General features: G+C 37.2%; 1 protein-coding gene across 2 annotated transcripts; it reads right to left on the reverse strand.

The window, feature by feature from the left end:
* Positions 1-3,699: 3,699 nt before the first annotated feature.
* On the reverse strand, positions 3,700-12,509 carry cited4.L (Cbp/p300-interacting transactivator, with Glu/Asp rich carboxy-terminal domain, 4 L homeolog). 2 transcript variants are annotated; one of them, XM_018246704.2, is made up of 3 exons: positions 12,251-12,509; positions 7,439-7,547; positions 3,700-5,482 (listed from the first exon to the last, which is right to left on the reverse strand). In XM_018246704.2, the coding sequence occupies exons 2-3, from the start codon at positions 7,454-7,456 to the stop codon at positions 4,928-4,930; spliced, it is 573 nt and encodes a 190-aa protein (XP_018102193.1). In that variant the 5' UTR covers positions 7,457-7,547; positions 12,251-12,509; the 3' UTR covers positions 3,700-4,927. The 2 variants fall into 2 exon arrangements, with proteins under 2 accessions (XP_018102193.1, XP_018102194.1); XM_018246705.2 differs by lacking the exon at positions 7,439-7,547 and having other exon boundaries at positions 12,251-12,506.
* Between the last annotated feature and the right edge of the window lie 44 nt (positions 12,510-12,553).

Genomic DNA, 12,553 nt, shown 5'->3' on the forward strand with positions numbered 1-12,553 from the left:
TATATGATAATTGTTCTTGAATGAAAGTTCTGTATGCAGGACTTTCTTTCTATGTGCTAGTTCTACAGCATTTATAGAAAGTAACCAGTGGGTGACAGCAGAGAACAATTTAAAATATCTTGATTGTGTCGAAAGAAAATAACATTTTAAATAATACAAAACGTTAAACAAGTCATAAATCTAAATAGTAACAGCACTTAGTGATTAACAATTTACAGGCTACTGCATGAAAACTGAGCCAATGGAACTATTTTGCCAGGGATATATAGCTGTTTTGTGTTGCAATATTGGCTCCTGAAACGTAATGGCATATAGGGAGATTTGTTGAATCTATGCTGTTGCTGGTGACATCTCCCAGAAATGCTTTCTCACAGGAATAATGCAAATTGCAGATGGAAAAATATACACGTTTCTTCTTATTCTGAGGTCACTCAAAGTTTCCTCATGAGGCAAAATTACCAATACCCTGAGGGCTCTTAAATGAAAACTAAAGCCTAACTAAAGAAGTAAGCTATAAATGTTGTACATTGTTTTTTGGGCTTCTGTACCAGCAACCACGGCCCTGTAGTAGTAAAAATCTGTGTCTCCAAAGATGCCCCAGTAGCTCTTTTCTGCTGATTCACTGCACATGCTCTGTGCTGCTGTCTATTACTGAGCTTAGGGACCAACTCACATGCTTTTGTCATGTGTTTGGAATGACAAAAACATGCTTAAAGGAAAACTATTCCCCCAAAATGAATACTTGAGCAACAGATAGTTTATATCAAATTAAGTGGCATATAAAAGAATCTTATCAAACTGGTCTATATTTAAATTTTGCCCTTTTACATCTCTTGCCTTGACCCAGCATTATGTGATGGTCTGTGTGCTGCCTCAGAGATCACCTGACCAGAAATACTACAGCTCTAACTGTAACAGGAAGAAATGTGGAAACAAAAGACAGAACTCTGTCTGTTAATTGCCTCATGTGACCTAACAAGTATAGTTTGTCTGGTATATTTATATGCACTGTGAATCATACAATCTCAGGGGGCAGCCCTTATTTTTTTAAAATGGCAATTTTCTATTTTTGATTACCCAATGGCACAAACTATGAAAAAAGTATATTACATATGAGCGGTTATATGCAATATATTTTTATAGATACCTACATTGTTTGAGGGGTATAGTTTTCCTTTAAAGGAGTTGTTCAACTTTGAGTTAACATTGAGGGGCACATTTACTAAGCTCGAGTGAAGGAAAAACTTCGAATTTCAAAGTATTTTTTTGGGTACTTCGACCATCGAATAGGCTACTACGAACTTCGACTTTGATTCGAACGATTCGAAGTAAAAATCGTTCTACTATTCGATAGTTGAAGTACTGTCTCTTTAAAAAATACTTTGACTACATACTTCGGCAGTTTAAACCTACCAAGGTACAATGTTTTTTTACATCAAAGAAAAATCCTTTGATCAATCGCTTAAAATCGTTCGAATCATTCGATTCAAAGGATTTTATCGTTCGAACGATTTTTACTTCAATCGATCGATTTGCGCTACATCCTTCGAATTCGATATTCAAATTCGAAGGATTTAACCCTCGAAATTCGACCCTTGATAAATGTGCCTCCCCGTATGATGTAGAGAATGGTATTCTAAAACAATTTGCAATTGTTTTTTGTTTATTATTATTTGTGGTACTTGAACATAAAGATAAGTAATAAAAAGTGACAACAAAACAAAAAATTTGTAGCCTAGAGCATTTGTTTTTTAAGTTTGGATCCCCATTTAAAAGCTGGAAAGAATCAGAAGAAAAAGGAAAATAATTCAAAAACTATGAAGATGAAATAATTGAAGACCAAGTTATCTTCCATAACTTCCAAATCATCAAGTAAATCAGATGATACTATCATTTGGGACCTATACAATAGTGATGTGCGGTTGACCCAAAGCCTGCGGGAACCGCGGGTCGGGCAACTTCTGCACAAAATTTGCGGGCCGCGGGCAGACTTTAGCCTGCGTCGACCTCCTAGTGCCTCACTTCAGCCGGGGGGGGGGGGGGGGGGGGGGGGGGTGTGTGTGTGTGTGTGTGTGTGTGTGTGTGTGTGTGTGTGTGTGTGTGTGTGTGTGTGTGTGTGTGTGTGTGTGTGTGTGTGTGTGTGTGTATATACACACACAAATACATATGTATATATGTATTATTAATACTCTAAAAATATGTATTAATACTCTAAGCAGGGACAATTCAGTTGCAGGACTTCGTAGAATTAATCGGGTTTCAGTGGAGAATATCAAGGACATGGCCTTAAATGTCACACTTTTGAAAGGGAAATACCTTCCCTGCTCAACAGAAAGGAGGCAGTGTCCAATATAAAAAAAAATTGCACAACACATACACAATACTAATAAAACAGTCAAAAACTAATATACCAAGGGCTTCTCAGTGGCCTGCTATTTAGTTTTATCAGCTCCTTTGAAGTGGGATCATGAAGTGACAGGAAGAGCTAAAGTTAAACTGGCTTAAAATTCTTGTTTTGTGCCTGAAATAACAGTAACCATAGATATTTATTACATAAAACAAACAAAAAATAGGCAAAACATATGTACAGAATGTGCCCTATTCATTGAGCTCATGTTGAAAATGGGTGTGAACTATCCCTTTGTTTGTAAAACTTGCCTTAAAGTGGACCTGTCACCCAGATATAAAAAAAAAAAAAAGGTATAATAAAAGTCAATTTCAAATTAAACATGAAATGCAAATTCTTTTTTTTTTTTTATTAAAGCATTCATATGCTGTAAACTCTTTTTAAAAAAAAAACTCAGCTGTCAATCAAATATTGTCTGCCCCCTCCTCTATGCCTTAGGCAGGGCAAACAATAGGGCAGACAATTACTTTCATTTTCCATTCAGCACTTCCTAGAGAGCATTGCTCTCCCCACATTACCCACTATTCTCTTAACCATTTAATTGTGTAGCCAGAGCATGGGGGATGGACATCAGGTCCCCCATTCTGGTGCACAAACAAGATTCTGAGATGATGCAAGGCTTGTCTTAATAACAGTGTCCACAAAATGGCTCCTGCCTGCTTGCTATAATTATGTGTTCCCAGACTGAAGGAAACAAAAGTCAAATAATTTATACAGTGTAATTAAAGTTCTTTTTGCTTGACTAAAGTGATTTGGAATATTTTTTTTGGTAAAGGGTTCCCTTTAAATAATCATTGCCTTGTACTTCATAAAGCTAGCATAAATCCTCAGGGACAGCAAACAATCCTATGGGTTTGTTTTACATTTTGCATGTTTTTAAGTAGCCTAAAGTTATGGTGCTCCTCATTACCAAGATCCATTATCAAAAACTCACATGATAATAGATCTCATAGTATACCTTTAATAAGCATGCTTTCATCCCTTCCATGCTGTAGATATTTTTATCTGATTTTATATGGGGGGGGGGTGGATAACCCAGTAATGTAAAATCAATAGCACTGCCACTCTTGAGCGCAAGAGTCAGCACCAGATATGTTAAAATTCCATCCTAACCATGTAGTGGAAATCACTGGTGTAATGTTACCAATTGCACTGGGTTCGATCAATCCAAACTGGACTAGATTAAATCACTTGAACTTAGCTGCTAGTTGGTTGCTTTGACCATGCTACAACATAACTCCAAGATGATGCAAATGTAAAAATAAGGTCTAAAAAAACTGCAGGCAAAAGACTTAAAAATAAAGAAAACTTTTATTGATTTACACTCATGAAATAGCATCATACCTCTCAATGGTCCTAATTTAGGACAGTCCCAAATTGTGGTTCCAAAAAGGGTGGAGTTTCAAGAAAATAAGTAAGGTTTTTGTTTGATTGTCGCACGTCTGATTGCAACTGGGTGTGACCAGGGCAGATTCAGGCCTGAAATAACCGTCCCAATTTTTGTGAGGCACGCAACAATTTCAAATGTGTGCCAGTTTTAATCAGAGTGAGTGAAAACCATATGGTGATTTACTCAACCTCATTTTTAGGGAAGTATTCATTGGTATGACTTGGATACATACAGAACTATATTTTTTACAACTTCAACAAAGTACAGTTTTTTTGCATTTGTCTAATCAAAAGAGAAAAAAAAAAAAGGTTGCTTGCCCTTTAACTAAAAGTATGAGATTTTTAGGATGTGTTTTTTTGCTAATCCTAAGGCCAACTAGATTTATTTTTAAATACAAGCATTACAAATAATTTTACATTGTATACATTAAAGCAACTTTACTTATCCCTTATATACAGCAAAAGGATTAGAAGATATAGTGCAGATTTTAATGTCCCACACACAGGGGAGAACCTGGTAACGTACACTTATCCCCCTATATATTTTATGGGAATCACAGTGAAAGAGCTGCAGTGGTTTCACAGTTTAGATATATTACTGCTTGCTATAACAGCTTCTTTTAAGTTGGCCATATTGCTGTTACAGTGCAGGTAGATACCCAATGAACAATCAACATATTAACAGTGGCATACTAATGCAGCCTGCCAAAACTGTGACAAGGCTGAATTCTAAGAAGGTTTTAATTGCCAACATGATACTTAAGACAGGAATTACTGGTGCATTAACTGGTGCATCAACCAGAACTCTATTATGCAAAGGCAATGTCACAAAATTTCTTCTGAGCCTGTTCCAGGTTGTGAAAGCCCGGTTTCATGAAATCCTTTGTCTTAATTAATATAGCCTTGTGTCTGCCTGAAGCCCATACATTTTGCAACCAAGAACATTTCTGAGTGACCTTAACAGTAACATTCCCATTTACATCATCCTAAATATCTCAAGATCAGTATATAAGAATCATAAACAAGTCAACAATCTGACAGTGGTAGTCAATATGGACTTTATCCAAGGCCTAACACAAGGCACACAGTATGCAGTTTTGTGGTTACGGTTGTCTCCAAGTTACAGAACCTTTAGCAGGTTACTGAGCTGCTTTGTTGTTTGCATACAAAATCTAAGATGAAATCAACTTCATTGTGACCCAGATAGAGTTCAGGGAGTTCTTCAATTCGGTCTAAGCCCAGTTCAAGCGCCAAAGATGTCAAAACGTCTTCATCCACCAGGTCTGTGTCAGTCACGTTCAATGTAGGCATATGTTGGTGTTGGGCAGATGCAGTTCTGTACATTTGGTGGGTCTGTGCCAGTCCAGGATTAGACATTAATGGTTGTCCCTGATATTGTGTGTTGAGTCTCTGAAGGTGCATGGTTGCCATTAGCTGCTGTGTGCTGCCCATATATGACTGAGATTGTGTAGGGTACATCATGTGGGCTGGTACATGCTGCTGCATGCCCATGCGTGCCCTCATGTTTTCATCAGTATTGGAAAATCCATATTGCATCATGTGTCCGGAATGCATAGGCATAGTCCTGGTCTGGTGACAAGGTGGTGCCTGCATGGGATTCATTCCCACTCTATAATTTGGATGTCCACCATGCATCACTGGCATCATCATTGGGTCTGCCATGCTCTAAAAACAGAAGAGGAACAATTGAAATAATTAGTACTGCTAGTATACAGATCATTGTATAGAATTATGACTTTCTTCTCCTTTTAGATACACTGTGCATCAAAGATAACACCCAGAGCACAGTCTAAAACAGCTTCTGGAGAGGTCAGATATGCAACAACCGTTATGGACTTGCATTTACATGAGGCTGATTGTTTTTAAGTAGTTCATTTAGAAATGCACTTGTATATGATAAAATGATAAAAGATAAAATGTAATATACAACAGACACATCAGAGGACTACATATTAAAGGGTTTAACAGAATAAGGGATTAATTAATTAATCTTCACATAATTTCTACTGTATGTTGAAAAACTGCTGTCACCTTGAAATGACACAAATGAATGCCAACGTATTATATCCTCTAATGCTTTGGTTACAAAACTGTAGGGCTCAAAAGCAGAAGATAAGGTAGATGCCCGAGGCCTATTGGGGGCCAACTAGATGTCAAATGAATCTGTACAGGCTTTAATACATTTGATGGTATTGGTGGGTGTTATGGAGAGGATTTCATATATCTGCAGTGAAATACTACAGTAGTTACAAAGATTCTAGATTCAGTCAATTCCTTCCAAGTGGCTTTCTTGTTCAGTGAAAATGCCCTTGACATACTACGCGTAGAGATTTACACGCTGATCAATGTAACAAGGGCCTTCACTTTTACATTTTATGTATACCTACATAAAAGAGGACTGCCCCCCACAACCATTATTAGTGTATCACTTTAAAAAAAATACAACACTGCCGTTTAATCTTAGGAGATTGCTACTGGATTCTGACAGACTGTGCCATATAAAACAGATAATTAATAGTAGGTTTTTGTTGACCTAACCCGATGTTAATTTACTAACAATAACGGAACCTGCAGTTCCAACATATCTGTGCCCTTAGGAGTTTCAGATTGAGATCCTGAGAATTTGAACATATTTGAGTACAGCAATGTATCTGTATTATGCGACAGCTTGGATTTCTGTCTGTAAAGAAAAACTATAACCCCAAAACAATGTAGGTCTCTATAAAAAATATAATGCATAAAACAGCTCATCTGTAAATTAACAATTTTCATAATATACTTTTTTAGTAGTATGTGCCATTGGGTAATCATAAATAGAAAATTGCCATTTAAAAAAAATAAGGGCCACCCACTGGGATCCTATGATTCACAGTGCACACAAACAAAAATGTTAGGTCACACGAGCCAATTAACAGACAGAGTTGTGTCTTTTGCTTCCACACTTCTTCCTGTTACAGTTGTAGTATTTCTGGTCAGGTGATCTCTGAGGCAGCAAACAAAATGGTGGTTCAAGGCAAGATAAAAAAATGGCAAGATTTAATTACCAGTTTGAGAAGATTCTTTAATATGTCATTTAATATTATGTAAACTCTGTTGCTTAAGTATTTATTTCGGGGGTATAGTTTTCCTTTAAGCAATTTATCCAATAATGGACCCAGTTAAGGCTCTGGTGACCCATAAATGTTCTGCTGTAATCCAATTAGCCCAGCACCAGTAGCTTTATGACCTCTGTATCTGGTCATAACAGAACGCAACATTTGATTTTTGTTTAAAAAAGAAGAGATTGTGGCCCAACCCTAAAGCTTTTGTTTTTTTGACCAGAGTATTTCAGCAGGCTGAAAAAGCACCATTACCTGCTTTGGTTAATGTTCACTTGAATAAAAAAAATGCATGAAATCCCCCGTACATTAAGACAGTTGGTGGCGTGTTTCAGCCTGCTGAAGTTCTAGGATAAAAAGTGGCATTTTCATCACACGGACAAATGTGATTACTTCTGCAATCAAAAAGAGGGCACTCCTGGCATAGGAAAATACATGGAAAATGTGCTCTCTGTCTCAGATGCTTCTTTTGGCAGGTTGGTAAAGATTTTGGAACTCTACTTTTATAGCAATGCCTTAATACCATCAGAAGCATCTGCATTTGTTAGAGATGTCCTTGTGGTTGGGGTTTCCTTTCTAGGAATGACAGCCAATCCATGTAAAACAAAGCAGCCACGAAGGGAGATCGCTACCTGAAAGGGGAAGTGGCATAGAAATAGAGGATAAAATATTAAATGCAAGAGGCAATGTGACTGATATAATGTATAAAAAAAGCTACATGGGTAAGATTATTATTCATTCTTTATTATTATTATTTCTTTATTCATTCTTTTTATTCATTGCAATGTGTGTAAACTTTGCACGGTTACTGCACTTACATATATATATATATATATGTTGCGGAGAAAAGCAAATGTCAGCTCTTCCTAACAAGTCCTGCCCTAAGGAAACAAATATCCCATGTAACCGACAACTGAACTCTGCACAATGACATTTGTGTTGTGTGTGATTCATATTTCCAGTGAACTGCGTCTACTTAGTGAATTTGCCAATGTATTTGCTGCGGACGTCAATGCCCTTGTTCATTTAATAAATAAAGATTGTGTAAAAAAATACGGATTTTCTAGTTCTACATACATGTTAGGGGTAAGCCTCATTCGTTCTTTCATAAAAGGCTGGCACTGCAAAAAAGACTTCACAAACAGGCCCAAGCTTATTCCAAAAGCACCCCTAGCTGCAAATTTGGTCTTGACACACAGACCCAACATTTTTAATGGTGAGCATTTCTACACAACACTACTTGGGAATCTGTTTATGTAATGCCTCATTCCGTTCCTTCTTACTCTATATATGCATTTCTCATTCAAGTGAAGCTTGATGCTTCTTTCAGCAGAAAATGCTTGACAGGAAGACCATCCACAATTGCGAAGGCCTAAGGGTGGCAATACAAGGGCAGATCAAAGCTGCAGACATTGGTCCTTTAGACCAATTTACCAGCTTATCTGCCCGTTCAGACAGGCCTCGCCGATAGATATCAGGCCAAGAATTTGCCAGATATCAATTGGACAGGTTTGATTTTTATTTTTTGGAGATTGAGGACCATATCAGCTAGTCCTTGTCCCGTCAGTGCCCATTTTCTTTGTTGTATTCCGATCGTTTGGCTTTAGGGCAATCAGATTAACTAGACATCTCCCTGCCTTTTTTAATATCTATCACATTATCTTTGCATGCAATTTCTAATTTTCCATAAAAGTATCTGCCTGATGCTTTTACATTACCTTTCTTACCCCCTTTTTCGCTATGAGGAGGCTGCCATATTTGTGCAGTAGTAGTCTGTTAGCATTAGAAACTCTGACAAGTTGAGAAGGGACAGTCAGGTTGACAAAACAGTCAGTTTTAGGAACTTCAAGTAACAATTACTTACAAAAGCAGAATTATCAGCGAAAAATGATCAACATGACCTATAGGTAACTTTTCATGTAGATTAATATTTTGAAATGAAATTTTTAGTGTAGCACTTTAAGCATTTACTTACTGGAATCATTCCAAGGGCTGCAATTAAAGGAACAGTAACATATATACAGTATAATTTATGTGAGGGAATGGAGGGTGTGTGTATGGATACTGGGTTTCATTTGGAGGGGTTGAAATTGATGGAATCTATCTTTTTTTCAACCCAATTTAACTATGTAACTATGTACTTTTGCAAAAGATTCACTGGCACTCAAGGCTGGTTCAAGCAGGCACAATCCCCTGCGTATTTATTTGCAGTTGTACAACGATTTTGGGGTTGTACCCCTTTATCAAGTTTGACAAAGGGTACAAGCCTGAAACGTTGCATTACGTTCATTACTTTAAAACACTTTCAGTTTTTGGTGTTACTGTTCCTTTATGCAAATTCCATTTCAAATGTATCACAGATAGTTGGGACCATCCCAACGTTAGCACCCAGCCAGTAAACAATGTTAATCATTATTAGATACTAGTAGTAAAATAATTACAGAAAAGGTGGCAATAATGCAGTATACCAGAAAGGCCAATGAATTATATAAGTAGAATTCGTTTCACGTACCCTATTTCTTCATTGTCACCTTGTGCTGTAATCATCATTGGGTCGCCACAGGTCTTCTTATGATATGGTTTACTGACACAGGACAAACACTCAGCCACTGTTTTAACAGATCACTGAGGCCTGCTCCACATGGGTGGTCTTGTTCTACCTGATGTTGCAGCTATCATGAATCACCTAGTTATTCAATAGAGCTAGGACAAAGGCCAGCTTTTGTGGACAGTCACAGGGATGTAATAATTTACTCAGAAACTATATAGCTTCCCCTGGAAAGCACTACCTTTAACATTTACCTGTCTTAGCAAAAACTTCCTCATAGATCTGTATGCTTGCAACAAGCATAAGGTGACTCTGCTACTACTTTTTGGAGATTTTTTTTGAGTTACAGAATAGGACTAGGATCTGGGAAATCTTTTGGATCATTTCCCATTATAAAGAAGAAATAAAACTTAACAAAGAAGGTTAGAAAAGCTATACAATATAGTTTGGTCTCTGGTACCAGCCAAAGGCAACAACAACCCTGTAGTTAAAAAAAAAAAAAAAAAAAAAAAAAAAAAAAGAGAGGATATGTGCTCCTAAAGATGATGCCCCAGTAGTGCCACATCTTTTTTTTCTGCCTATTCATAGCACATACTTTGTTCTGCTGTCAATTACCTGAGCTTAGGGACAATTTCATAATATACTGTATATACACAATCACAATATAAATGCCCAAATACAAGGCTACTTGTTAATTCAGAGTCTCATTAAATGGTAGCTCTGAAAACAGCACAATTAGCCTTGAAATGTCATAATCAGCCCTGTAGCATCAGCTTTTATAACAGGTTAACCTCATTATCTGATTAATGCTTTGCAACGACCCCTAGTTTCTCAACAGCTGTCCAGTATGTAAGTGTCATTGACACTTTCAACAAATTCAAAGATGAGGAGCTCCTGTGTAAAACTTTGAAAGCCTGAGGCACTATGGTTATAGAGATGATGAACCTTTAGGCTGATGCATTACGCTCTGTATATTAAATATGGCATTTCTAGTCATATTAGTTCACCTTCGAAGACACAAAAGATGCTTAGTAATGTAATCCATTATAATCATAGCTTACTGATGTCTCGTGTCACATAATTCATTAAACAGTATTTCAAAATGTACTGTAAAATATAAGGATATGACAAGTCATCTTTAACTTCTATTACCAGCATAAATGCTCTCTGACTGGAGCCGTGTGATTATTTTATGATCTTGGAACTCCTTGTTGACCTTTAATAATATTATATTTTACAATAGGGCATAGGTTAATCTGCCTATTATGGTAAACAGTCTTGCTGCAACCAAAAACAAATGTAGCAAGAGTCACAAACAATTGTTATCATCATCATCATCATCACCACATGCATTTATAAGGCACCGACATATTCCACATTGCTGTACAATCACGTTGATCTTGTTTCAGACACCAAGTTTATATTTTGACACCCATAAAAAGCACCTCTCCAATTATTTGCCAGTGGGTTAAAGATTGCTGCCAGCAAGTTACGCAAATCCTGTAGTTAATTTATTACAAAACGTCTTACATAGTTGAACAAACAAGTTTTGTTTTTTAATTTGCTGCCACAATAACTATACTGCACTACTATATTAAAAGGCTGTGTATAATAAAAAAATACTTGATGTTAAAAAAATGCAGATTTAGCAAAGGTTTGTAATATGAACAAAATCCTAGCTCTAGTCAAGAACCGGTTAATATTAGCCTTCTGCTAATCCTCTCACAACACATGTCCTACATAATTAAAGGATTTGTAGTGTATGGTTAAACAAAGCTGTGGATATGACATGTTTGTGCTGTGACACATATGCATACATAATGCAGATTATACCTATGGCGTTTTGTCTGCAATTAAAATTGCAGGGGCAGAAAGTTAAAGTATAATCATGTGTAATACAGGTATGATTACTAAATTCCTGATGCCAACATGCACATTGAGCTAATTTGGAAACACTAATGCTCAAAAATTTTATTAAATAAGATACATCACCATAAGTGTGCACATTTGTAGCAGCAACGTTTCGAGCCCACAGAGGCTCGTTCAAGAGATTTTATAAATATATACACACACACATACAGCACTTCACAAAAGATCTTTCTCATAAGTCACTGCCCCAATAGAGCTTGCAATCGAGTTCCCGATCTCTCAAAAACACACAATGATCAATTTTAACAGGAGCCGGTTAACCAGCCAGTATGTTTATGGAGTGTTAGAGGAAATGCACACAGACAATAGAACAGAATACAAGCAGAATTTTACATTTTCCCCTCACCCACCATGGCCTCAACCAAGTTGTTTGGGAATCAACCAAAAAGGCTTGAAACCTATATATTTAACCAAACCATTTGGTAATGGAAAAACAAGGCAAATAAGCCAGTGGTTGTCAGACTTTTCCTTCCTAGGAAATTAAACTTTTGTCAAAAACCAGCTGATACTTGGCGTATAAATATTGGGAAACAACTATCAGCCATACTTCCAGGAATACATACGGCAACAAATCACCTTCATGCTGGGCATCCGTCTGTTTATCTCAGCCCAAATAAGAATTCTGCCCTAAACAGCCCAAAAACTATGCTCCAGCCCCTTCAATGACTCTGATCCTGGACCCCAAAGTGGACTAACAGTCTGAAAGCCACTGCCCTAAGCACAGACCTTGAAAACACTGTATATATTTAAGTAAACATTAGCCCTACTACATAAGATTCACGAATGCACTTGATCACACGTACACAAGAGTCTCTACCCTGAAATAAACAGTATTGTAGCAATTAATTTCATACTCACTCGAGTTAGGCAGGCACAGATATGGCGCTGTGCAACGTGACGGACTTTACGTTCGACTCTATCCCAGGATTTCACTGTGCGAGAGACCACAGAGCCGGAGACAAAAAAAAAAAGCCAACAAATCCTACTTCCTATGACAACAGGCAATTTGCTAATAGGATTTCACAGAAAGAAAGAGCAGTCAAGGTGGTGTGTGTCCTTTAGCCACGCCCATGAACTTTTGATTGGCTGGCTCGGATAAACAGGAAGGAGAGCGGAGGTGTCTCTGCCCATGTGTTGTTTGCTGAGCTTTATTATAGCTTG

Source organism: Xenopus laevis, chromosome 2L, assembly GCF_017654675.1.
Source record: "Xenopus laevis strain J_2021 chromosome 2L, Xenopus_laevis_v10.1, whole genome shotgun sequence".
Lineage (NCBI taxonomy): Eukaryota > Metazoa > Chordata > Amphibia > Anura > Pipidae > Xenopus > Xenopus laevis.